General features: G+C 38.2%; 1 protein-coding gene across 6 annotated transcripts in view; it reads left to right on the forward strand.

The window, feature by feature from the left end:
- The window catches only part of LOC133575284 (connector enhancer of kinase suppressor of ras 2), a 175,367-nt gene that overhangs the window by 136,282 nt on the left and 14,492 nt on the right, over positions 1-24,593 (forward strand). For all 6 annotated transcript variants that reach the window (XM_061927915.2, XM_061927912.2, XM_061927914.2 and 3 more), the window contains 9 exons: positions 192-400; positions 6,994-7,031; positions 7,130-7,172; positions 13,046-13,094; positions 14,941-15,113; positions 19,009-19,082; positions 19,206-19,277; positions 21,029-21,099; positions 21,182-21,282. In XM_061927915.2, the coding sequence (XP_061783899.2) occupies positions 192-400; positions 6,994-7,031; positions 7,130-7,172; positions 13,046-13,094; positions 14,941-15,113; positions 19,009-19,082; positions 19,206-19,277; positions 21,029-21,099; positions 21,182-21,282 (830 nt within the window). The remainder of the gene's footprint in view (positions 1-191; positions 401-6,993; positions 7,032-7,129; positions 7,173-13,045; positions 13,095-14,940; positions 15,114-19,008; positions 19,083-19,205; positions 19,278-21,028; positions 21,100-21,181; positions 21,283-24,593) is intronic.

Here is a 24,593-nt window from a genome sequence, read left to right on the forward strand (position 1 = left end):
TACCCGATAATGCAGCTTTGGGGAACTTTTATCCCTTTCTGTTTTTTTTTAATCTGTTCGAGTCAATTGGCCCATGTTTCTCTCTCGTATTGAGTTCTCCCTTATCAGCAACTGTCTTTGGTTTCACTCCCTCTCTTCCGTTCTGTTTAGCCTGTACATCATCTAACTGGTGCCATATTTCTTCCACACAGATTCAGACAACTCCCTGCTGCGTTACCTGAGTGACGACAAGATCCTGGTCATTGAAGAGGAACCAGACGGTCCAGGGAGAGAGAGTCGGCGGGACTCCACCAGACGCTCTCGACGCAAGAGCCGCAATCCCAGCAGCCCCAGCTTCCCTATCAGCCCATCCATGCTGTCCTCCACCTTGCGTTTAGATCAGCCACCTGATGCTTTGCCCGTATGTACACAGCCATTGTATTTAACAATGCAAATGTATTTATTAGAGATGTGCCGATCGATTGTCCACCGATCAGTATTGGCCGACATTCATGCGAAAGTAGCCGATTGCCTTTGCCGATTAATACCTGTAAATGCCAATCACAAACATCAATCCCCTCTGGCTAATACTGTGTTTAATTTTGGTCCCCCAGCTGGCTAGCAGCTAATTTGGTCTCCATACAAAGAATGGGGCCACTTCCCTAATAATAATCACTTCCATTATGTCAATTAATCTGCCTTTCTTAGTATCTAAAATAATATTATCAGTGGAGGACTAGGGTAGACATGTTAAACACCAAGACCAAGCCTAGAGCAGGTATGCTAATTGCTCAGTTAACCACTGAGCTAGCTTTGGTGCGCTCTCTATTTTGCTGTTTTATTTTGTGCATAAATTTAGCAGATTAGCTTTGTGTGCGCTATCAAGTTTGCACATAAATTAATTCACGCACATTTTTAGTTGATTAGGCCCAATCTGTTCTCTGATTTGCATGCTTCAGAAGTAGTTCCTTCTTCTTTAGTGACAGCGCATTACCATTATTATAATTTTTTTTTTCCAGTCAATAATTGTATGACTGTAGATAGAGTTGTTATTCTGCAACACAAGTAATATAGTAAGTACTTACAGGTGAAACTAAAAAAATTTAATATCGTGCCAAAGTCCATCCATGTCAGCAATTCAACTTAAAATATGTAAGTAATATGTGACATGAACTCATGAAATGCAAAGTGAGATTTTTCAAACCTTTATTTCTTGAAATTTGAATGATCGTGGCTTACAGTTTTGAAAACCCAAAATTTTCCGAGACTTTCAATTCGAAGTTTTCATAAGTTGTAAGCAGTGGTGTGCAAGGCCAGCAAGGCCTTCTCTGCTGACCTAACATAAATCATGATCATAGATCAGGGGTCGGGAACCTTTTTGGCTGAGAGAGCCATGAAAGACAAATATTTTAAAATGTATTTCCGTGAGAGCCGTATAATATTTTTTAACACTGAATACAACTAAATGCGTGCATTTTTAAGTAAGACCTACATGTTTAGAGTATGATAAGTCTCTTATTCTTTTTAATAACATTGTTATTCTGAAGCTAACCAATAATAAATATAATTCTTCTTACCATTAATGCGACTTCTTGAACAGGTGCGGTAGAAAACGGATGGATGGATCAAAATGCATGAGAATGTTTTATATTTTGAACGTCATTTTTAACACTGTGATTACCAGCGGAACTATTCATTACTTATCCTGTTAAGCAAAGATTTATCTCAGAGCCAGATGCAGTCATCAAAAGAGCCACATCTGGCTCGAGAGCCATAGGTTCCCTACCCCTGTCATAGATGAATAAAAGTTAATTTTATTTTTAATTTACTTTCCATAAATCTATGAAAGTATTTCTCCTCATGTCATATTAGGCACCATTGTTGCTTGTTTTTACATTGAAGCTTTTATCCAATCACAATACAGCTAGCTTGTTGCCAGCGCTGTATGAAATCTGCCAGCGGCCTTCTGAATCAACATTAGTGGCGACTGTGCAGTGCCAAAACGAACGAAAGACATTTAGATGATAGGCAGTTGCGATAGCCAATCAGATCAGGAGTTGTTGACAGTAGCCATCTAGGTAGCCTTATGTTAAACGTGACTACTCAGTGCCATACCCCCACCCCCCCCCACCCCCCCACCCCCCCACCCCCCCGACCAGAGAAATAACCGGTACTCACTTTTTCAATCCACAAAGAAGGAGAGCAAAATGTTGATTAGGTGGCAGATATATATTTACAAGGCCATTTTCAAGAAGAATATTTAAAGAGAAATTAAATCTTGTGAGACGAGGTCGGCCGACCCCGGAAGCTCGCTAAATTGTCCCGGCGGTGGAATGGTTAGCCTGCCACTTCCATTCGAATCAACCAACTACGAGCGCTACCACTGGCTTATACGGCATTGGTTGGGTGCTACAAATCGTGAGTTCAAATATTTGATTCATTTATTTTTTCAAAATTAATGCGTTTTTTTTTTCAATTATTTTAATTTTGACAGTTCCACGTAAGTTTTCAGATTTTGAAATGCACCGAAAGATAGGCCGTTTTGTACACTGTTGAGGTGATTCAATACTCAATATTGCGCAAGTGTGTTTTAGTATAGTTTTTCTCCAGCAGTGGTTAAGTAGTGACATCAATTGTAGTATTTTGAGAGATATTTATTGAAGTCGGTCTAAGTAGGACATCACTGAAGGCCGTCACAGGTTGTAAGCCATAATCATATTCACTATTTCAAAAGAAGGCTTGAAATATCTTGAGTTGCATGCTATGTCATGTATCAGTTTTACCTTGAAAATCCAATTACTGGAATACACTAACCTCTGTACGATATTGTGTAAATATATAAATAAATATATAAATAAACTTTTGATTGATTGATCCACCTTTTTGGAGTTTCACTTTTTACGTGGAACTCAATCAACAAGCAACGTCATCACTGTCATGCGACTCGCGGTCCCTTATGGGGGCATATTTGTATGGATCTGGGAATTACTGTGTTAAACACTGCATTAATTTACCAGCATCCAAGTCTACGAGTCTGTCTTTTTTGTCTTTAGTTCTGCGTCAATCATTGTTGTCATACTATTTTCTTCGTCTCAAACACGTTTTTTTTGCAATACAATACTTCTACAAGTCTCTAATGAAAGTGTCTCTAGGATAAGCCATGATGTTTCCCTCATGTTAACCCTCATCTATGTGAAAGAGCAAGTAGAGCTTGATCTGCCGGCAGCTTTATGGATTATTTATGACGACATGCACATTTGCAACCAAATACACAGTAGCTAGAGCAGTGGTTCTTAACCTTGTTGGAGGTACCGAAACCCACCAGTTTCATATGCGCATACACCGAACCCTTCTTTAGTGAAAAATAAAATGTTGTGTTTTTTTTTCAAATTCAAGACAAAGTTAAATGTTTTTTTTACTGGTGCACCAAATAAACCGTGCCTGAACATCACCTTGTTCAAAGAACAAAACCAACACGCTGCATGAACTCACAACAAATTACATACCTGCAAATCAGATGGAAAATTAGTTACCGGTAGTTAGATTTGACTGCCTTTTATTGTCATTCAAATTCGAACTTTACAGCACAGATAAGAACGAAATTTCGTTGCATCAGCTCGTTGTAGTGCAGGATAAAAGAGCAATAAGGTGCCGATATAAATAAATAGATTACTGTACAGATAAATATATTGCACTTTTGCATAGGCATCCAGGTTTATGGATGTATGTAATATTGTCTTTATATTCCAGCGAGTTAATCCATTTTTGGGGGCAATTGAGGGGATTATTATGATGCGTTCAAGAGTCTTTTGGCCTGAGGGAAGAAGCTGTTAGAGAATCTGGAGTTTCTGCTACGGAGGCTGCGGAACCTCTTTCGAGAGTCCAGCAGTGAAAACAGTCCTTGGTGGGGGTGGGAGGAGTCTCTACAGATTTTCTGAGCCCTGGTCAGGCAGCGGCTTTTTGCGATTTCCTGGATAGGAGGAAGAGGAGTCCTGATGATATTTTCCGCCGTCCTCACCACTCTCTGGAGAGACTTCCAGTCTGAGGCACTGCAGGCTCCAGTCCAGACAGAGATTCAGTTGGTCAGTAGGCTCTCTATAGTGCCTCTGTAGAATGTGGTGAGAATGGGGGAAGGGAGCTGTGCTCTTTTCATCCGACGCAAAGGAACATTGTTTGGGGGTAATATGCCGATAGGGAGAAGTTTTTATTTACATGATGAGTCGGGTGTGTCTTGACCTCAGCGACGTAAGCTCTGCCGAACCCCTGAGGCCGACTCACCGAACCCTTAGGATTCAATCGAACCCAGGTTAAGAATCACTGAGCTGGAGTGTCCGCCCTGAGATCGGTAGGTTGTGAGTTCAAACCCCGGCCGAGTCATACCAAAGACTATAAAAATGGGACCCATTACCTCCCTGCTTGGCACTCAGCATCAAGGGTTGAAATTGGGGGTTAAATCACCAAAAATGATTCCCGGGCGCGGCACCGCTGCTGCCCACTGCTCCCCTCACCTCCCAGGGGGTGAACAAGGGGATGGGTCAAATGCAAAGGACAAATTTCACCACACCTAGTGTGTGTGTTACAATCATTGGTACTTTAATATAAATTAATTTGTATGCAGAGAAGCTATCTCATGACTTATCCTAACATGCCCGTCGAATCAGACACTGCAGATTCTAACTGGGTGTTTATTCACAGGCACGTTGAGGCGCGCACACACAAACAGGCATCCTTGTAGGTGAGGACGTGTATGACTCAGCATCAGCTACACCGATTATGAATGCGCTTTAAACATAAACACACAGGGTTCCAACAATTTAGTACACACTGTCCTCTCTCCCTCTCGCCCTCTAAGCGGTGTTTTCTTCTGGTGACTCAAGTCGAGTCGGTAGCACGCGTACAAGAACAGGGACTAGTATGCTGACCCTGAACACAACACGATTCTTTTATCCGCGAAATGTGTTTTGTACAATATTTGTTTTCAATTCCCAACATTTCAAACTCCTGATGGAAATAAGTCAAATGTCATCAAAATGAATGGGCTTGTTTGTCAGTATTGCAAAACTATATAACAAATAATTAGAAACACTGAGTTACACACCGCAACAGCAGGCAGCTTCTCAGCATTCGGGTAGCAATTGGATGTCTTACTCAAGGGCACCTCGGCCGTGAAACAGACATTAAATACCTGCAAAGGTAGATCAACTCCATATTCAGTCACTGAATTTAGAATGGCATGTTAGATAAGCTCCTCTGGCATAATCTGCAGGTGACCTCTACCTTTGTTGATATTGTTAAACGTGTACTGCAGTGACATGCGGTATGGTTCAAGGTAGGTGAGGCACCCTGGAGGTTTGTTTTTTTAAACTTGATGGCATATGCTCTCATCAATGGAAATACAGGTTGCTCTTTATGAGGATAACATGAAAAAGAAAATAATAATTCACATTGATCAAAAAATATTGTCACATTTATTTATTTGGTAACACTTTAGTATAGGGACCACAAATTCACCATTAATTAGTTGCTTATTAACTTGTAGATTAGTCACATATTGGCTCTTAATTAGTCAGTATTAAGTACTTATTAATGCCTTATTCTGCATGGCCTTATTATACAACCAGTAAGCCATTAACTTAGAGTCTTCCCCTCAATAACCTCAGAATTATTGCTTATTAGTAACCCTAACCGTAACCCTAACCCTAACCCTTATATCCAAATATCCTTAGTGTCCAAATAACTCTAAATTAAGTCTTTGTTATTTTAATAAGCAACTAATTAATGGTCAATATGTTCCCCATATTAAAGTGTTACCATTTATTTTTATAAATAAAAAAAACAACCTTTCGGGTCTTACCTTTTATTTGTATGTGAATAACCTTCCATGTTTTTCATTAAAATTTCAGTTTGGAAACATTTTTGAGCTTTTATATATAATTATCCATTTTATTGGTCACAATAATTCATGCAATCAGTCATTCATTTTGGCGCATCATTTAATTATATTTATTAAATCATTTGGTTGTGTAAATCCAATTTTTTTAACAAAAGCTGCTGACTTATTCTGTGAAAAACTATAGTATAATAGCAACAAGTGTGCTACTGTAGCTCACGTACCCCACCCCAATTTATACTGACTGAAGGTGCTACAGCACCGCTCAGTATGATTGTTCTGTATTTAGAGTCCCATTAGCAAGAAAAAATATTTCACACTTAACTGTAGATTTTACAGTCCAGTAAGTCATTAAATCATGTAAAAATGTTTATGGACAAAGAAAAAGCCACCTCCTCAGCCAGCGGTGTTCAGTGCACTAAAAAAAAAACACATGCCATCTTGATCGCGCACGGAAAGCTGATTTTTGTAAATGTGTGCAAAGTGGATTGCGTCTGTTAAGTGAGCAGAATAATGAGTGCAATCCATTTTGCGTCCCTGTCTTTATTAATATGCAGAAAATATGCTGATCATCAAAACGCACAAAAATACTGGAAGGAGAAAATGAAAATATATTAAAAAGCACTCATCACTGTTTTGGGAGCACTATTTTTCATTTTATTCAGCATGTTTGGAAAGAACTTGCCATCTGACAGGCACACACGGCTGTGAGAAAAGAGTTGCTTGTGCTGCAAAGACAGACGATGGACAGAAAATCCTCCGTCCCACATGTGTGTGTCTGTTTTTTGTTTCTTTTGATGGTCAGAAATAAAAAAGGTTCGATCCCCAGCTTCTACCAACCAAGTCACTTCCGTTGTGTCCTTGAGCAAGACACTTCACCCTTGCTCCTGATGGGTCGTGGTTAAGGCCTTGCATGGCAGCTCCCGCCATCAGTGTGTGAATGTGTGTGTGAATGGGTGAATGTGGAAATAGTGTCAAAGCGCTTTGAGTACCTTGAAAGTAGAAAAGCGCTGTACATGTATAACCCATTTACCATTTAGTTTCCAAAATGTCTCTCAGATAGGTTGTCTTAGATACTGGCTTGTCGAAGCTATTTAAAGACAATGTTATTTTCTGTCTTTCAGCGAGGTGCGGACACACTACGAGCAGACACAACAGACAGGTGAACTTGTATTTGTGGACAGGACATTGAATTAAAGACTGTGATTATAAGAGGTTTTTTTTTTTTTTTTTTCGCCATTAATGTGTTTTCTCCCACAGGTACTCGGGCTCTGGAAGCTCAGGAGCAGCCTCTATGAAGAAGGTAGGAAACACTGCACTTTTGCATCACTTTGCTTTTTAAGTTAATGAATAGTACTTCCTGCAATTATTCTCCCCACACTTTTTGTTTGGTATTCTGTGACTCACATCTGTTTAATGAAGCCACTCAGGCTTCAGTGTTACGTCAGCTGTCTCCTAGCGACCGCATCCGCTATGAGAATGAGCTCGGCTGTGTGCGAATACCAATTCAGCATACGCAGGAAGACAAGTGAGAAGCGAAGCAGCCATTAAGTAGCCCCATAATTGTATTCCACATGCAAGTTTAGTGAGGTAAAATGGGTTTTCGTCTCAGGCTTACTGCTACATTAAAGCTGTGTTAGTAATCTGCGTCTAGTAGCATTCACTGAGTAATTCAAATGATAATTCCTTTTCGAGACCTATAAGAGCCAACTGGTTAGTAGTCACTTAATACCATTTAAAACACTTCCTTTTGGTCTAGATAATATGTATTGGATAGTCTTGATGTAGATTTTGCTCCACAGTCACTCTTTTAACCTGTTTTTTTTTAGTTTGTCTGCAAGATGTTGGATTGTTGAGGCATTCCCAGATTGCAGATGAAACAACACCTCGCCCTCTCCGAAAGTATCATAAATCTTTTGAAAATCTACACTGTTTCAATATACAGTACAGGCCAAAGATTTGGACCCACCTTCTCATTCAATGCATTTTTACTATTTACATTGTAGATTGTCACTGAAGGCATCAAAACCAGTGTTGGGACTACTGTAACGCCATTAATATCGGCAGTAAATAGTAATCTAACGCGTTATTTTTTATATTCAGTAACTCAGTTACCGTTACTACATGATGCGTTACTGCGTTATTTTGCGTTATTTTTTATGTAGTATCGGCTAGAAACTGAGAAGATCTGAGTGTTTTATTGCAGCGCTGCGGAAGAGGCGACAAGAGGGGCGCCGCGCACTGTCTGTGTGTATGTGTGTGTGTGTGCATGTGTGTGTGTGTGTGGGAGGGGGCGTGTCTGTTTTACTAACAAGACGTCATGGCGAAGCCCGAAGCCGAGTTTCCTAAAATGGAGATATTTTCAGTATTTTCTTTTGTCGACCACAAAGAAAATAACATTTTAGTTGAATGTAAGTTGTGTCTTGGATCAAAGATCCTATCCTAGCAATTCAAATATGCTGAAACCGCTACAAAAACAACATGCTTCGACGAAGCTAGTAAAGAGACACACACTTCACCTCCACCTCCAACAGTGGCTGGATTTTAACGAGGCACTGCACACTGAAGGTACACACACTCTGTCAATTATCTTATATAATCTTTCATTCTAGACTTCTAGAGTGTTTGAAGTGAAGTGAAGTGAATAATATTTATATAGCGCTTTTACTCTAGTGACTCAAAGCGCTTTACATAGTGAAACACAATATCTAAGTTACATTCAAACCAGTGTGGGTGGCACTGGGAGCAGGTGGGTAAAGTGTCTTGCCCAAGGACACAACGGCAGTGACTAGGATGGCGGAAGCGGGGATCGAACCTGGAACCCTCAAGTTGCTGGCACGGCCACTCTACCAACCGAGCTATACCGCTTATCACATCACTCTAAATGTTTAGACTATAAAGTTCACAAACATAAAGAGGGATACTAGTGGGCCAGGCCAATCTTTCCTTTTCTCTAAACTAAGTGGGGAAATGTGTAGAGTGTTCTGAGCTTCAGACATGATTTTATTTCAGAATTCCTTGAGATAAAAAAAACGCCTGGTTAGGCTTTGTGTATGTAGTGTGTGCCTTTCTTGGTTTACAGCTATGTTGTTATTATGCTGTTTGTAACTTATTTATGATATGTTGCAGCTATTTAAAATAGTTTTGTCAATTTGTTCTGGCCTGAAACAAATTGGCCCTTTGAAACATATCTTTGTCTTTGTGTGTTGTATGTAGACCGCATTGCTTAGCAGAGTTCAGTGATGCAAATGCATGTCAAGTTGATCAACACATTGTATTATTCTCCAGTGCAATAACAGTACTGAAATGAAGGCTAAAAGGGCATTAAATGGGGCCTTAAAAAATTAAAAAATGTATATATATAAGTAACTAAATAGTTACTTTTTACAGTAACGCATTACTTTTTGGTTTAAGTAACTGAGTTAGTAACTGAGTTACTTTTGAAATAAAGTAACTAGTAACTGTAACTAGTTACTGGTTTTAAGTAACCAACCCAACACTGATCAAAACTATGAATAAACACATCTGGAGTTATGTACTTAACAAAAAAAAAGATGAAATAACTGAAAACAAAGTTTTATATTCTAGTTTCTTCAAAATAGTCACCCTTTGCCCTGATTACTGTTTTGCACACTCTTGGCATTGTCTCGATGAGCTTCAAGAGGTAGTCACCTGAAATGGTTTTCACTTCACAGGTGCCTTCTACAATGTAAATAGTCATGAAAATAAAGAAAATGTGTCCAGAGGTGTGTCCAAACTTTTGGCCTGTACTGTATATCTCGAAGTCATCACTGCTATAAATATTTTTTTTCAGATACGGTCAAAAATAAACTTTTTAAACATTATTTAGAGTCACCCGGTCACAACATTAGGTACACCTGCACACTCTCCGACGGATTCAGACCGTGCATTAAAAACTGTTTTTAGCAGCATTTATGTCACTGAATATTATTGCTATTATGCATATGCCACAGTTAGATGAAAATATTACTTTAGCTTACCTTTTTTGTGTTTCCTAACAGCTAGAAGCAGAGGGGAGTGAACTCCTCCCCCTCTGGCTGAGAGCTTGGAAAATCATTTGAAGTAGAAATTGAATTCAAACCTTTCCGCCGAATAAGAGCCATTTGATTTTTATAACTGTCTCCAAATAAACTTACATTTCTGTCTTTTTTCAATGCTAAATTTAATTAAAAACACACATTGGACTTAATGTGTTGGCCTGTCTAAGGTAACTAAGCCGAAGATGATTAATTGGAGTAACAAAAGTGATAGTACATGAGTGAGTTTTTTTTAGCATAGAATTAGCAAATACTGTACATCATCGACAGCCACATGGAATTTATGTCATATGCTTTACAAGCATGTTGAGATTAATCACATTACAGTGATCAAACAAAATGTGTATAAAAATGACCAATAACAGATACCATAACAAAAATAGATAACAGGACAGAGTGGAGATTTTAAACTCTATACTGTTCTTTTTGCCTGTAGATGATCTGAATAATGCAACTTCCTTTATTGTACATTTATACATATTATTTCCTGGGGACTCAAATGGCACGAATTGAATGGAATGACCAATAGTATTTGATAAAATAATACCAATATATAATTTTTGGGAAACTAAAACCCTTTTACTGGAATTGTTGGGTTTGAGTTTATTTCGAACATGCAAGCATACAACATGATACATCACAATTTCCAGTTTCTCTTTTCAACATGTTCGAAAAGGAATAGGAAGAAGCAGAGCTTATTTAATCCTACCCCTTTTCCTTTACATAACAGTTGCTAAAACTTTTGTTCACTTCCTGTTCTCAATTTATTCACAATATACTCCATAATTAATCTCAATAAAAATAAATGAATTAATAATACTCGGTGAAGTAAGTAACACTTCATATGGTGAGAAGAGTAATATTATTTTGAAAATGAACGGATGGATGAAATTTATTCAGAATGTTTATCATGGTTCTTCTTCTTTGTACTTTGTAAACACTTTAAGTTTGAAGAGTTTCTTGAAGTGGATCATATTAGTACATTGTTTGATTGCTTTGCTTAATCCATTCCATAATTTAATTCCACATACTGATGTACTGAAGGTCTTAAGTGTTGTACGTGCATACAAATGTTTTAAATTAAAATTTTCTCTAAGATTATATTTCTCCTCTTTTTTTGAGAAGAATTGTTGTATATTCTTGGGTCGCAGGTTGTAGTTTGCTTCGTGTATAATTTTAGCTGTTTGCAAATTCACTATGTCGTGGAATTTCAGTATTTTTGATTCAATAAATAAAGGGTTTGTATGTTCTCTATATCCAACATGATGTATTATTCTAACTGATCTTTTTTGTAACACCGTTAATGAATGAAGTGCACTTTTGTAGTTATTTCCCCATAATTCTACACAAGAACTCAGATATGGTAACACTAGCAAGCAATAGAGAATATAAAGTGATTTTTGGTCTAGAACATGTTTTGCTTTATTCATTATTGACGTGTTTCTTGCTACTTTATGTTGTATATTTTTTACATTAATTTTTCCAGTTCAATTTATTATCAATCATTATACCTAGAAATGTTGTTTCATTTACTCTTTCAATTTCTATTCCATCTTTTTGTATTTGTGTTTGACTTTCTCTTCTACTGTTACCAAATAGCATTACTTTAGTTTTACTGAGATTCAAAGATTGTCTGTTTTTGTCAAACCATCTTTTTAATGTTTTCATTTCTTCTGTTATTATTTGTATTATCTTCTGTGTGTTCTCTCCTGAACAAAACGCAGTTGTATCATCCGCAAATAATGCTAACTTAAAATCTTTTGTAACTTTACAAATGTCATTTATATAGAAATTGAATAATTTTGGTCCTAGTATTGATCCCTGAGGTACACCACAGTAGATGTGTGTTCGCCTAGCTTCACGTATTGTTTCCTGTTCGTTAAATAACTTCTTATCCAGTTTAAGACTAACCCTCTGATGCCATATCGTTCTAGTTTTTTTATTAAAGTATTGTGATTAATTGTGTCAAATGCTTTAGTTAGATCCATAAACACTGCTGCCGCACATTTTTTACTATCTATTGCATTGGTAATTTATTCTGTAATTTCAATTAAAGCCATCAAAGTTGAAACATTAGCTCTGTATCCCTATTGGTTCTCTTCGAGTATTCTATTTTTGTTTGTGAAACTCTCTAATCTGTTTTTGAACAGTTTTTCAATGATTTTAGAAAATTGTGGAAGTAAAGAAACAGGTCTATAATTTGTAAATTGGTGTTTGTCTGAAGTCTTATAAATTGGTGCAACTTTAGCTATTTTCATTTTGTTTGGAAATGTACCTGTTTGAAATGATAAGTTTCTAATATACATTCATGGTCCTGAGATCTCTTCAATAACATTTTTTATAATTTCCATATCAATTCCATTACAATCAGTTGAAGTCTTAGATTTGCATTTTTTTACGATTATAACTATTTCCTCCTGCGTCACATTACTGAGGAAGTGTAAGTCATTGGTTGTTGAATTAGATTTGATGAATATATAAACAAATACTGTACGGATATGCTTAATTCAAGCCCGGATTCTCGCACTATGAATATTTCTATTCAGATCTACACTACATTTCAGAGCCATATATGATGCATTTTAGTCCAATTAATTTATTCAACTCTTATATTTCATACTAACCTTTGGTTTTGTATCCACATAATGACTAGATATGTCAATCCTATACAACATGTAATACAGTACTATGCTTTCAATGCTGCAACAGGTATTGTTCCTTATACTTTACAGTGACCAGACATAACATTCAATTCAATCTTTACCTCAGATCAATCAATCTACACAATCATAAACTTATGGTTAAATACTGTAATACCTCTCTGACAGTGTGACAGTTTTCTCTTTATACAAATATAATTTTGGATAACACTTCTTTAAGCTGAGCAAGTGGTCAAATGTTGTCATTGTTAGTCTGAGGATTTTTGTTTTCATTTTTTTAGGACGCCAATTCTCATAAATTACAAATACATTCCTAGCATTGCTTGGTTTGAATCATGGGAAACAAAATAATTCATTAATTTGTCCAACATGGTTCCAACCTGTGTTGAAGCCACTAATCAAGTTGTGTTCTCATTTAATGAGCTGCTATTATTTTTTCCTTCCTCTCTCTCTTGCAGTCCTTCCATTACACCTCACTAAGAACGAAAACCAAAAAGAGAAGTAAAGGTAGACATGCATTTACTTTTTCGTCTGCTTTTGTGCTGAAGAGAAGATGTAAGATGCTTTGTATGTTGTTCTTTTCAAGGCTGTCATCACAAAACTGTGGGACTTTATTGTGCTATATTGACACATATTAATATCAATAACTGCTACTTTGATTGACGCTGATAAACATTGAAAATAAAGAAAATTATTGTCATCATCTGTTAGTGACTTGCTGCACATTGCTGTAGGTTCAAAATCATGCATGACAATCAGCATGTAAATAATGCAATTTTCCAACATTTGTCCAACATTTAACATCAGTGTCATTCCCCTCAATTAAATATTATTTATTTTGTATAAATTCTCTTGAAAGGTAGTGTACATTGTGTATTTACAAGGTCTGCTGCTGAAAATTAACCTGGCATATTATCAATTATGTTTTGAGTAATAGGTAGATAACTAACTGTACTTGGGATGCCCCCTTTCCATCGCCAGACTTGATATGCTGCTCCCTCTTGATTTCCCCACATAGACAGTGTGGATAATAATATTTTGATCATTAAATTGCATGTTTTTGCCACCGTCGTCCAAGATTACTTAAAAACTAATATGGTTAACAATTTGAGCAAAAGATACATATAAAATAATCGCCAATTTCGGACTTCTTTGCTCTTCCATAGAGACCATAGCCTGTGTTTTTATTTATCTTTCAGCATTTCCTCAAGCATCTCGAGAAAAACATCAGTAGAAGAGGACGCAAAATAGAAAACTAGTGGCTTACCTTCTTTTATTCTTGTTTTTGAGTGCCTGCTCCTCTTTCACTGTTTTTCCGCAAGTTCTGACCTAGTCTTTCTCCCGTCGAGGGTGCTCCTTATTTTCGGTATCACATTTGGTTTGTGTCTTTTTAAATGTTTTCTATTCAAACTCCAACCAAACCCCTTCTTTGTCTTAGTCAGAATAATTCAAATGATTACTGCAAATTACACTCCTGTCTTTTATTCGTCCCATTTTGCGGCAAGTGGATAGGTCCATACTTTCCTCCTATTCCCATTATTTGCATATGTATGCGGGCTGACTTCTGTAGTTGTATTGCAACAATGCAATGCATCTGGCAGCCATATCTGTTCTTTGAAAAAATATTGTGATTCGCGAAGAAGGTACTACCAAAATTACATACTACGCAATATTAAATTGCCTCCGGTCTTCCACATTTCGGAGGTAAAAGTGGCAGTTCCAAAATGTGCTGAAACAGAAACAAGACTAAAATCACTACTGCGTCTATTTTGTAGGGAATTTTACCTCGAGACCAGTGGTTCTTATTGGAGGTACCGAACCCCACCAATTTCATATGCGCATTCACCGAACCCTTTAGTGAAAAAATAAATAAATACAAAATTCTAATTCAAGACAAAGTTATATGTTTTTTTTTAGTGGTGCACAAAATTAACCGTGCATGAACATCCCCTTGTTCAAAGAACAAAACCAACACATGAACGCACAACAAATTATACATCTGCAAATTAGATGAAAAATTAGAGGTAACATTGTTTGGGGGTATCCATAATGCGCCAATAGGGAGACGTTTTTATTTACACGATGAGTTGGGTGTGTCTTGACCTCCGCGGCGCAGGCTCCGCCGAACCCCTGAAGCCGGCTCACAGAACCCCTAGGGTTCGATCGAACCCAGGTTAAGAACCACTGCTCTAGACATAATTTTAAGTCTATAACTATGAAATAAGTGCCAATGTTGTCAGAATTAGAGGGGTCCTTTAAGAACATACTGATACACATGGGTTCCTAGTGCACTAAGGGCAATTACTTATTAACAATGTTGTACTGTTGTTATAGTTGTGCCTTCTCATCTCAGGTTCCCTAACTAGTGCCAGTCGAAGGAGAATCTCGTGCAAGGATCTCGGCCATGGTGACTGTGAAGGCTGGTTGTGGAAGAAGAAAGACGCTAAAGGATACTTTACTCAAAAGTGGCGGAAGTACTGGTTTATCCTGAAAGAGTCGTGCCTCTACTGGTACACCAATCAGAATGTAAGGCCCTGCACATTCACATGACCTTAAGTGAACTTCAACCTGTATTAGACCTATTTTTGTTTTCCGTTTTAGGACATATAGACAAAATATGAGAGACAATTAACTACATTTAAAAAATAAGGTAGACAAAAGTGGGCAGAAGAAAAGGGGTCACTAACATATTGGTACATATTTTTATAAACACATAATAGATCAACTATTAATTCATTATTACCAATTTTAGAGCATTGTAATCAACTATTTTATATGTTATATAAAATGCAAAAATGTATCAAAAACGTTTTTATCATAATGATGGAAGATAATTTCCTATGAGCAACTGTTATACCAAATGAAGTTGCATGCAGATGTGATCTACATTGCAGATTTGGCAATCATTTAAATATAGGTTATAAAATGTACATATAAAGGTCTCATTACATTTTGTTTGCTTGATTAATATTACTTTTCCCATTAGGGTCCAAGCTGTTCTCTCATTGGTTTGGCAGGTCTGTGCACTTTCAGTTTTTTGTTCATGTCAAAGCTGGGGTACTTAAGTTATATTCTTTAACTAAAAAAAAAATCATATTATCATCATACAGTATATAGTAACAGTAATCATTTCTGGAAAATGTGTATGTCTGTGTGCTGTCTGTGCCTTATAATTAAGTATTTTAGTAAATAAAACCCAGGAAGACGAAATAATTTGTTTTTCTGGCGGTCAACTCCTTCAGATCCAATCACAGGAATTAGAGGAAGGAGGGGTGAGCAAAGCCTACGAAGGAGCGTCCTCATTGGCTGACGTGATATATGGTGAAGCGCGTGTCATGACCCGTTGCCCAGGTCATGTCTTGATTTATGTTTAGTAGCTTTTTTCCTATGTTTGAGTCTGTTTCTGTTCTCTACCATCTTTCCTTTCCTTTTGTTGACACTAAATGATCACACCTATTTTCCGTTTAGTAATTAGTGTCCTTACTTGTCCCTGCCTCTAATAACTCCATTTTATATTTAGTTTTTTTCCCAGACCGTAGTCGCTGGATCAATGTACGCTCCGTGTGTCAGGTATGTTCACTTATGTTCTTTGGGTATCAAATCCCATTGGGTTGAGTTCTTTCTTGCCCTGATGTGGGATCTGAGCCGAGGATGTCGTTGTGGCTTGTGATTTAGGGCTATATAAGTAAACTTTGATTGATGATTGATTGATTCTTTTCAACTCTCTGTGGTAAACTACGTTTTTGTTTTGTGGCTCCCTGTGTATCCCTGAGTGACACAATTTTTTCAAGTTTTGCCTATTTTATGGAATAAAGGAATCTTACCTGCACGCTGCTCTTGGTGCTTCGTGTCCTACTCTGCATCGCAAGAACACCACCATCGCAACAATGCGACCCGAACGTACCTGACACATCGATCCAGCAACTATAGGCTGGGAAAATCAAAAGGGGAGTAATTTGGGGCAGACCACTAAACGGAAGACAGGCCTGATCATTTAGTGTCCACGCAACCTGAAGTAAATGAAAAGAAAGGGGGGTAGAAAACAAAAACCCACATTAACACAGAAAAAAAGCTACTATGTATTGGTACAGCGGAGAAGGAGACGGCACTGAGGCATGGACGTCTTTTAGCCTCAGGTGTGTTTATTAGGATAAACGTGTGACGTATGTTAGTAAACCAAATATGTGGTGTGTGACTATGTGCTGCGTCTAACTGGTGATGTGTTAGCGTAAAATGTTGATGGTGCATGTTGTAAGAGATGCGAAAGTCCAGAGGGGGCAAGGCATGCTCGGAGGTCCGTGGACAAGCAAGAGGTCAAGGGCAGGAGCGAGGCGTCAGAGTCCGTGTCCAAGCGAGAGGTCGAGATCAGGGAAAGCAGCAAGATGACCAGAGGGAATCCGGGGAGACGAGACACACTGCTCGAATCCAGGGAACGAAGAGGAGCTGCGGGATGACAACACAGGACAAGACACAATGAGCACAGAGAAGGGGAAACACAAGGGACGAGTAGGCACATGAAAAAGGAGCTAGTGACGTGTGGGCTTACTGTACTATACAGGTAGCTACGTTCTGGCACTGGAACGCAGGACGCGCTGGCTTAGAGGCGGAGGCGCGGCCGTGGCAGGAGAGGAACACCCGTGGGCGTGCCCAGAGGAGCACAGAGAAGAATGTGTGGCGGCAGGTGCTTGAGCCGTAACATACTAAACACAAATCAAGATATGACCCAGGCAATGGGTCATGACAGACTATGCACGGTGCAAACTTGTTTGCAGGAAAGCATGGCTGCCAAACACCCACCTGGAAAGATCGCAATACCTGCGCTTGCCTTTACAGTTTATACTGCTAAAAAAACAAAAGAGAAAGTCAGAGGATTAAAAATAAAGACGCTGTACATCTAAAAAATACAAAGGAGATCCAAAACTCTTCTTTGTATTCAAGGTGGAGGGCATTGCAGGCCAGTCTTAACTTAGGACTCGCAAGTGGCTGTTTTCCTTTTCTAGACAGGTAATCTAATGTTCCATTTTTCTATAGTTTGTGTGTACCCTTTTGCGTAGGGACATGTGTTACCGATAGTCTGCAACAAAATACATATTAGAGGATCCTTCGATTCCGCTTTGGACCATACTTGCCAACCTTGAGACCTCCGATTTCGGGAAGTGGGGGGCGTGGTCGTGGGGGGGGGCGTGGTTGGGGGCGTGGTTAAGACGGGAGGAGTATATTTACAGCTAGAATTCACCCCAAGTCAAGTATTTCATATATATATATATATATATATATATATATATATATATATATATATATATATAAGAAATACTTGACTTTCAGTGAATTCTAGCTATATATATATATATACATATATATATATATATATATATATATATATATATATATATAAAAATAATATGTATATTTATATATATATATATATATATATATATATATATATATATATATATATATATATATATATATATATATATATATATAAGAGAAATACTTGAATTTCAGTGTTCATTTATTTACACATATACACACATAACACTCATCTACTCATTGTTGAGTTAAGGGTTGAATTGTCTATCATTGTTCTATTCTCTGTCACAATTTTTCTAATCATGCTGAACACCCTCTCTGATGATGCATTCTGCTTCGTCTCCTTGTTGTGTGCGCAGTTGTGCACTGCACTCTCTAAAAGCCGTAGATGTTATTGTCACATATGCATGTACAGTAGATGGCAGTATTGTCCTGTTTAAGAGTGTCACAACATTGATGTTTACGGCAGACAAACTGCTTTACGGTAGACGAAAACCTGACTGCTGTTGTTGTGTGTTGTTGCCGCGCTGGGAGGACGTTAATGAAACTGCCTAACAATAAACCCACATAAGAAACCAAGAATTTCGCCCTCGATCATTCTACAGTTATAACGTGATTGGGCAGGCACGCTGTTTTATTGTGGGAAAGCGGACGTGAAAACAGGCTGTCAACACGTCACTCAGGTCCGCCTGAATTTCGGGAGATTTTCGGGAGAAAATTTGTCCCGGGAGGTTTTCGGGAGAGGCGCTGAATTTCGGGAGTTTCCCGGAAAATCTGGGAGGGTTGGCAAGTATGCTTTGGACTGTAAACAACCTATGCGTATGCATGTACAGCTCTCCTGTGAGATTCCAGAGAGGAGGAGACTGGGAGGTACAATGAGTGAGGTGCGTAGAGTGGGCGGGGGGATCTACACTTTGAATTCTGCCTGGTGACACAAGTTTCAAGTACCCCAGCTTTAAGTGACGAAAAGCTTGACCTGGCTAATATAAACAATATATTTTGTTTGACAAGAACACTTCTAGCCTGAGCGAAACTGGTAGATCCGTTTGTACCCTGTGATGATAATGATGATAATGTACCAGCATTCTCCATCTGCCTTTGCCTGCAGGATGAGAAGGCTGAGGGCTTCATCAGCCTCCCTGAGTTCAGAATAGACAGAGCCATAGAGTGCAGACGGAAATTGTGAGTGCCGAAATTATTAATCAAGCACATTTGCTCTAGCCTGAACAACATGAGTGCATGACACAAACCTACTGTGTGCTCATAGAAGCACTAATCAGCCTGTTTCTCTCTGGCTGACTGCAGTGCCTTCAAAGCTTGCCATCCCAAAATCAAGAGCTTCTTCTTTGCCACAGATTGTCTTGAAGAAATGAATAGGTGAGTGGTTTTTTTTGCATTTTGATGTGGACAATGTGCAGCTGCTGCGCAAATATTGTGTTGTTTCATGAATATTGTACGTCAGCATACCAAGATTACACAGAGAGTGCCCACCAACATAACGCGACATGTTAGACTTAGACCAATCTAAATTCACCCCCTTAACCCTTCCAACTTTCGGCCATGGCTAAATTGGAGCCCTAAGCAACATTTAGATTTTCACACTTTTTTTATGTGAAATGAATATTCTATAGGGCAGTGAAACAGGGGTTAGTGCATGTGCCTCACAATACAAAGGTCCTGGGTTCGATCCCCAGGCTCGGGTTCTTTCTGTGTGGAGTTTGCATGTTCACCCCGTGACTGCGTGAGTTCCCTCCAGATACTCCGGCTTCCTCCCACCTCCAAAGACACGCACCTGGTGATAGGTTGATTGGCAACACTAAATTGGCCCTAGTGTGTGAATGTGAGTGTGAATGTTGTCTGTCTATCTGTGTTGGCCCTGCGATGAGGTGGCGACTTGTCCAGGGTGTACGCCGCCTTCCGCCCGAATGCACCTGAGATAGGCTCCAGCTCCCCCCGCAACCCCGATAGGGACAAGCGGTAGAAAATGGATAGATCGATGTATGGATAATATTCTATACTTTTTTAATTTAACATTAATTTAATTTGATGCAGGTTTTGTACATAAACAAAATTATTAGAAATAGAAATATTTTTGTGCAAAATAACAATTTTAACATACATTTGTGTATCTCTTCCTGACAAATCCCCAGCCCGAATGCGATCCCATTACAACTGTTTATTCGTCCAGCACTAAGGCCGCATGCAACTGGGGACAATAACAATAACTGGGGAAATGTGCAATCATATTCTTACCAGCAACAGATAAGGAAAGTGCTATTGAAAGTACAATTCCATATGAAGCACTCTGTCGTTCATTAATTGACATTTGACATGCGTTTATTCACGTAAAACCGGGCCCCCCACGGACAGAACAGCGCATCATCTGCGTATGGGTATAAGGGAAGGGCGGCCCTTCAATATCCTGACTACTGTATACAGTTAGCCAACATTCTAACCACTAAGCCACAGTGCAGCAGTACTTATCCAGCTATCCAGTTTTTTTTTCTATACAATGTTTTAACATTATCAGCATTATCAAATTACAACTAAAAGTATTATTGCACTGACACAAATACATTAACCAAAATATGTACAAGAATGTGGAAGCAATGCACACAAATATTAATTTGAATTTATAGCTATACATGTATTTTTAATAGATTTTCTTTACATCCTTTGTTTACAACACAATAATAGATCATTTTGCATTTCCTATGTCTGGTATTCAAATGAGGCTTCTATTCTTAGCTGGAGCGTGATTATTCAAGCCTGTATCTGCCGTACAGACAGACAGATACAACAGAGAGACAGACAGGGAAACTGGATGAAGACAGGAAGTATGAATGTACATAACAAATGAAAGCCATTTGAGACGTGTGGTTCAAAGACTTGAACAGGAGACAATCATCTCTTTCTGCATCCTTTCCTCCAATTTACTCTCTTCTTTTGTCTGCTCATCAGAGGGATGGAGTCAGTTAGAAATATCTCAACTGTTAAGAGACATGACTTTAATTATTTAGAGGGAGTGTTTTTTATTCATCACCCACCACTTACCCAGGATAACCCAACAATTTTCTCTCTTTCCTTTTTGTTTGAATCTTCGGTTTCCTTTTGTCATCATTTTATAGGTGGATGAACAGGCTTGGGTTGGCCGCTATTGGCTACACCCCAGATGACAAAGTGCCACGCCCAGATGAAGGTGAGATCAGCTACCTAGTCATCACCGTTCTCACGCAAACGTCGAAAATTCAAGCGCTCACGTCAACTTCTCTCCACTTCAGACTACTGGAGCGAGAGTGATCAAGATGAGGTTGATGGCTCCATGACACTTAAACAAGAGGGGCCGTCCTCCCTCTGCGATACTTACCACCGCACGCCGTCGGTGAGTACCAACTCAAAAACGTATTTTCCGTGTTCCAATCTAATTGGATATTTTATTCAAAAGAGACCCCAAATTTAGCACTCTCAACATAAATAAAACATGAACTTATCTGGTTGGTTAAGCAGCTTAGCTCAACGCATTGCTGCCAAGACGTGTTCACAGTCTGACCAATAGATAGTAACAAACACTATAGTGCAGTGGTTTTCAACTAGGCTAATCGACCAACCGTCATAGATAAAAACTAGATATGTCACACCCCTTTAAGGTTAAGTCTACACTAAGCCGGATAACCCCTTAAACAAATAATTATGTAGCCTTTAAAGGGGAACATTATCACTATTTCAGAATGGATAAAACCATTAAAAATCAGTTCCCAGTGGCTTATTATATTTTTCGAAGTTTTTTTCAAAATTGTGCCCATCACGCAATATATAATAAATAACAATATATTAAAAATAAATGTCAGGGTTTATCTCACGCCGACAACACGAACACATCGGCTTAACCGTTAGCTTGTTAGCACTAGCATTCTGTTCACTCAGGTTGAGGCTAATAACTACACAAATGGAGTGTCACTGACTACTTTTACAACGTTTAATAAAGAAAATAGTTAATATGTGATGTTGTTTACCTCAGTTCCACTTGTGTACTGCCTCCTTTAAACAACGTCAGAGGAGTAAACACCTGCGATCGCCGCTTCTACTCCGGCTTCATACTCCGGCTTCATACTCGTCTGTGAACACTTTTTAAAAGAGTCCACTTTGCGTAGCTTTGCATAACAAAATTAAGTTTGTAAAAACTAATACCGGTAAACTACAATAAACTGCATATTGTTTAATGACTACGGCTGAGTAAAAACACTCCAAAATATTTCCACTGATTAGCGTTCTTCAGCACAAAGATGCCCCACAAAAGTTCCTGCATTTTGAAATCTCCTTTCGTTGCGCCTTTCTCTCTTCTTTCCCTCTGTTGTCAAGTTTGTTGTACGAGAAATACACAAGAAATAAGCAAGTCGATTCCAATGGCGGTCGCGTGTTTGTAAATTAAGTTTTAGGAATGCCTAGGGATGATGCTCGAAACCGGTTTTCCCGGTTGTTCGATAAGAAAAGAACCGAGTCCTCGGACTCGAATCCCTTTTTGGGAACCGGTACCCGTTATCGAGACCACTGTAGTAAAGAAAAAGAGTTGGTTCTTTATTCGAATCCCTGAGAACGAATCCCTTCCCACAGGAAATGCGCTGTGGGATGCAATGCTATGCCCATTTGATTGTAGACTCTTACTGACACCTTGTGGCGATATGAAAATACTACGCGTCATTAGTTTGGGCACTTCCGGGTTGGCGAGTGAGTTCGGTTCATGAGACAATTGAGAAGTAGACAAGTTGTGCTAGCTCCTACAAGCCTTGGAAAAGATAAGTCTGTAAGTAAACTGTTTAACTTGTTTATATAACTCAATATTAAGGTGGAAAATGTTTCAATTTGATAGTAAGATGTCTATTGAAAAACGATTTTTGTACACTGTTTCAATGGATGTTTTGAGGACTTAAAACAGTTGTGTACTTCCACCATCGAAATAGTTTCAACACTCAGAAGTATTTGTTTGATGATAGTACTGTATATTTGTGTGAAGCTAATATTTACATATTGTGTATTACATTTCAGTATAATATAATCACATAGCTTATACATTTGTCATTGTGTGTATTTCAGTTTAAAAAAAATAAAAAATAACAGTCCAGTGCAAGACAAAAGTAAAGATAGGAAAAGACAAAGCAAGATCAACAACAATAAAGAGCCTAAATGGATTAATCTGCTTTGGAACTTTATTAGACGTCTTGGATTGTTTGTTAACTGTCTGCCAAGCTGTAAAACCTCAACACGTTTAGTGAGGGCAGAACAGGCAATATGCAATTATTGCCAGGCTTCGCTCTCATGTAAGGAAGAAGAATTGTTGATTGATGACTGTGGTGTTCTTAGTGTCATAGTGTGTGTAGTTAGTATGTTTCAATAGCAGCAGAAGTGCACTTTTTGGAGAGCTGTATTATTTTCAGTTTTGTGCCCAAGGGACTGATTTTATTTAACACTATATTATTATTTATACACCTATAGTGATCACAGAGACAGGTTGTTTTTGTGTTACTGTGTATATTTGTTTTTCTGAAAAATCCCACTTAATATACTTTAGGTAACAACAGTCAATATTTTTTTTTTTTTTTTTTTTAGGGGGGTAACAGTCAATATTTATTTTTTTTATTTTAATTTTATTTGTTTCTTATAAAATAAAAGTGAGCTTTTGTTAAACCAAATATTGTGTTGTTTTCCATATACAACAACCTATCTGGAATCGATAAGAAAATCGATAAGGAATCGGTTCGATAAGAGGATTCGATAATGGGCTCGAACTTGATAATTTCTTATCAAACATCATCCCTAGGAATGCCCCCAACTGTGTTCAACCAATCAGCGTTCAACAACACAGTCCGCCTCCGAAAAGGTTCCAGGTAGCTTGGAAAAGTCCCTCCTAGCTTGAAGGAACTCCGAAATGTTCCTGATGAACTAAATCTACTCGGTTAGTCTTTTGGTGGAAAAAATGGGAAAGTTCCTGAACAAGTTCCTGCGATTGAAAAGGGCCTTAAATTGGCACCCGCTTAAATGACCACAACATAGGGACATGGCACGGTATGTATTTATATCGATGTCCATCATCAACTCTCATTTTTTTTTACTCAAATTTTTCAAATATTTCATATTGAATGAACAAAGATATTCTGTAAAATAACATAGTGTGCCAGTACAAAACAAGTTTAATCAACTTTTCAGGAACATTTTTTTTAATGTACAACAAAAAGTGTCTTTAGTGGTAATCTGTAGTGTATTTTCTCATCTGCTCCCACTAACATTTTCTGCTTTTGCTGACTCAGCAGACAGATAACAGATTCGTAATAAAGACTACAGCGAGTTCCATTCTTAGAGACTTTACTGAGATGCACTTTAAAGCTGAACGTATAGAAATAAAGTTAACTTACCGTATTTTTCGGACTATGAGTCGCTCCGGAGTATAAGTCGCTCCGGTCGAAAATGCATAATAAAGAAGGAAAAAAACATATATAAATCACATTTTTGGGGGAATGTATTTGATATAAACCAACACTAAAGAATAGACATTTGAAAGGCAATTTAAAATAAATAAAGAATAGTGAACAACAGGCTGAATAAGTGTACGTTATATGAGGCATAAATAACCAACTGAGAACGTGCCTGGTATGTTAACGTAACATATTATGGTAAGAGTCATTCAAATAACTATAGAAC

Source organism: Nerophis lumbriciformis, linkage group LG35 (genome assembly GCF_033978685.3).
Source record: "Nerophis lumbriciformis linkage group LG35, RoL_Nlum_v2.1, whole genome shotgun sequence".
In the NCBI taxonomy this organism is placed as follows: Eukaryota; Metazoa; Chordata; class Actinopteri; order Syngnathiformes; family Syngnathidae; genus Nerophis; species Nerophis lumbriciformis.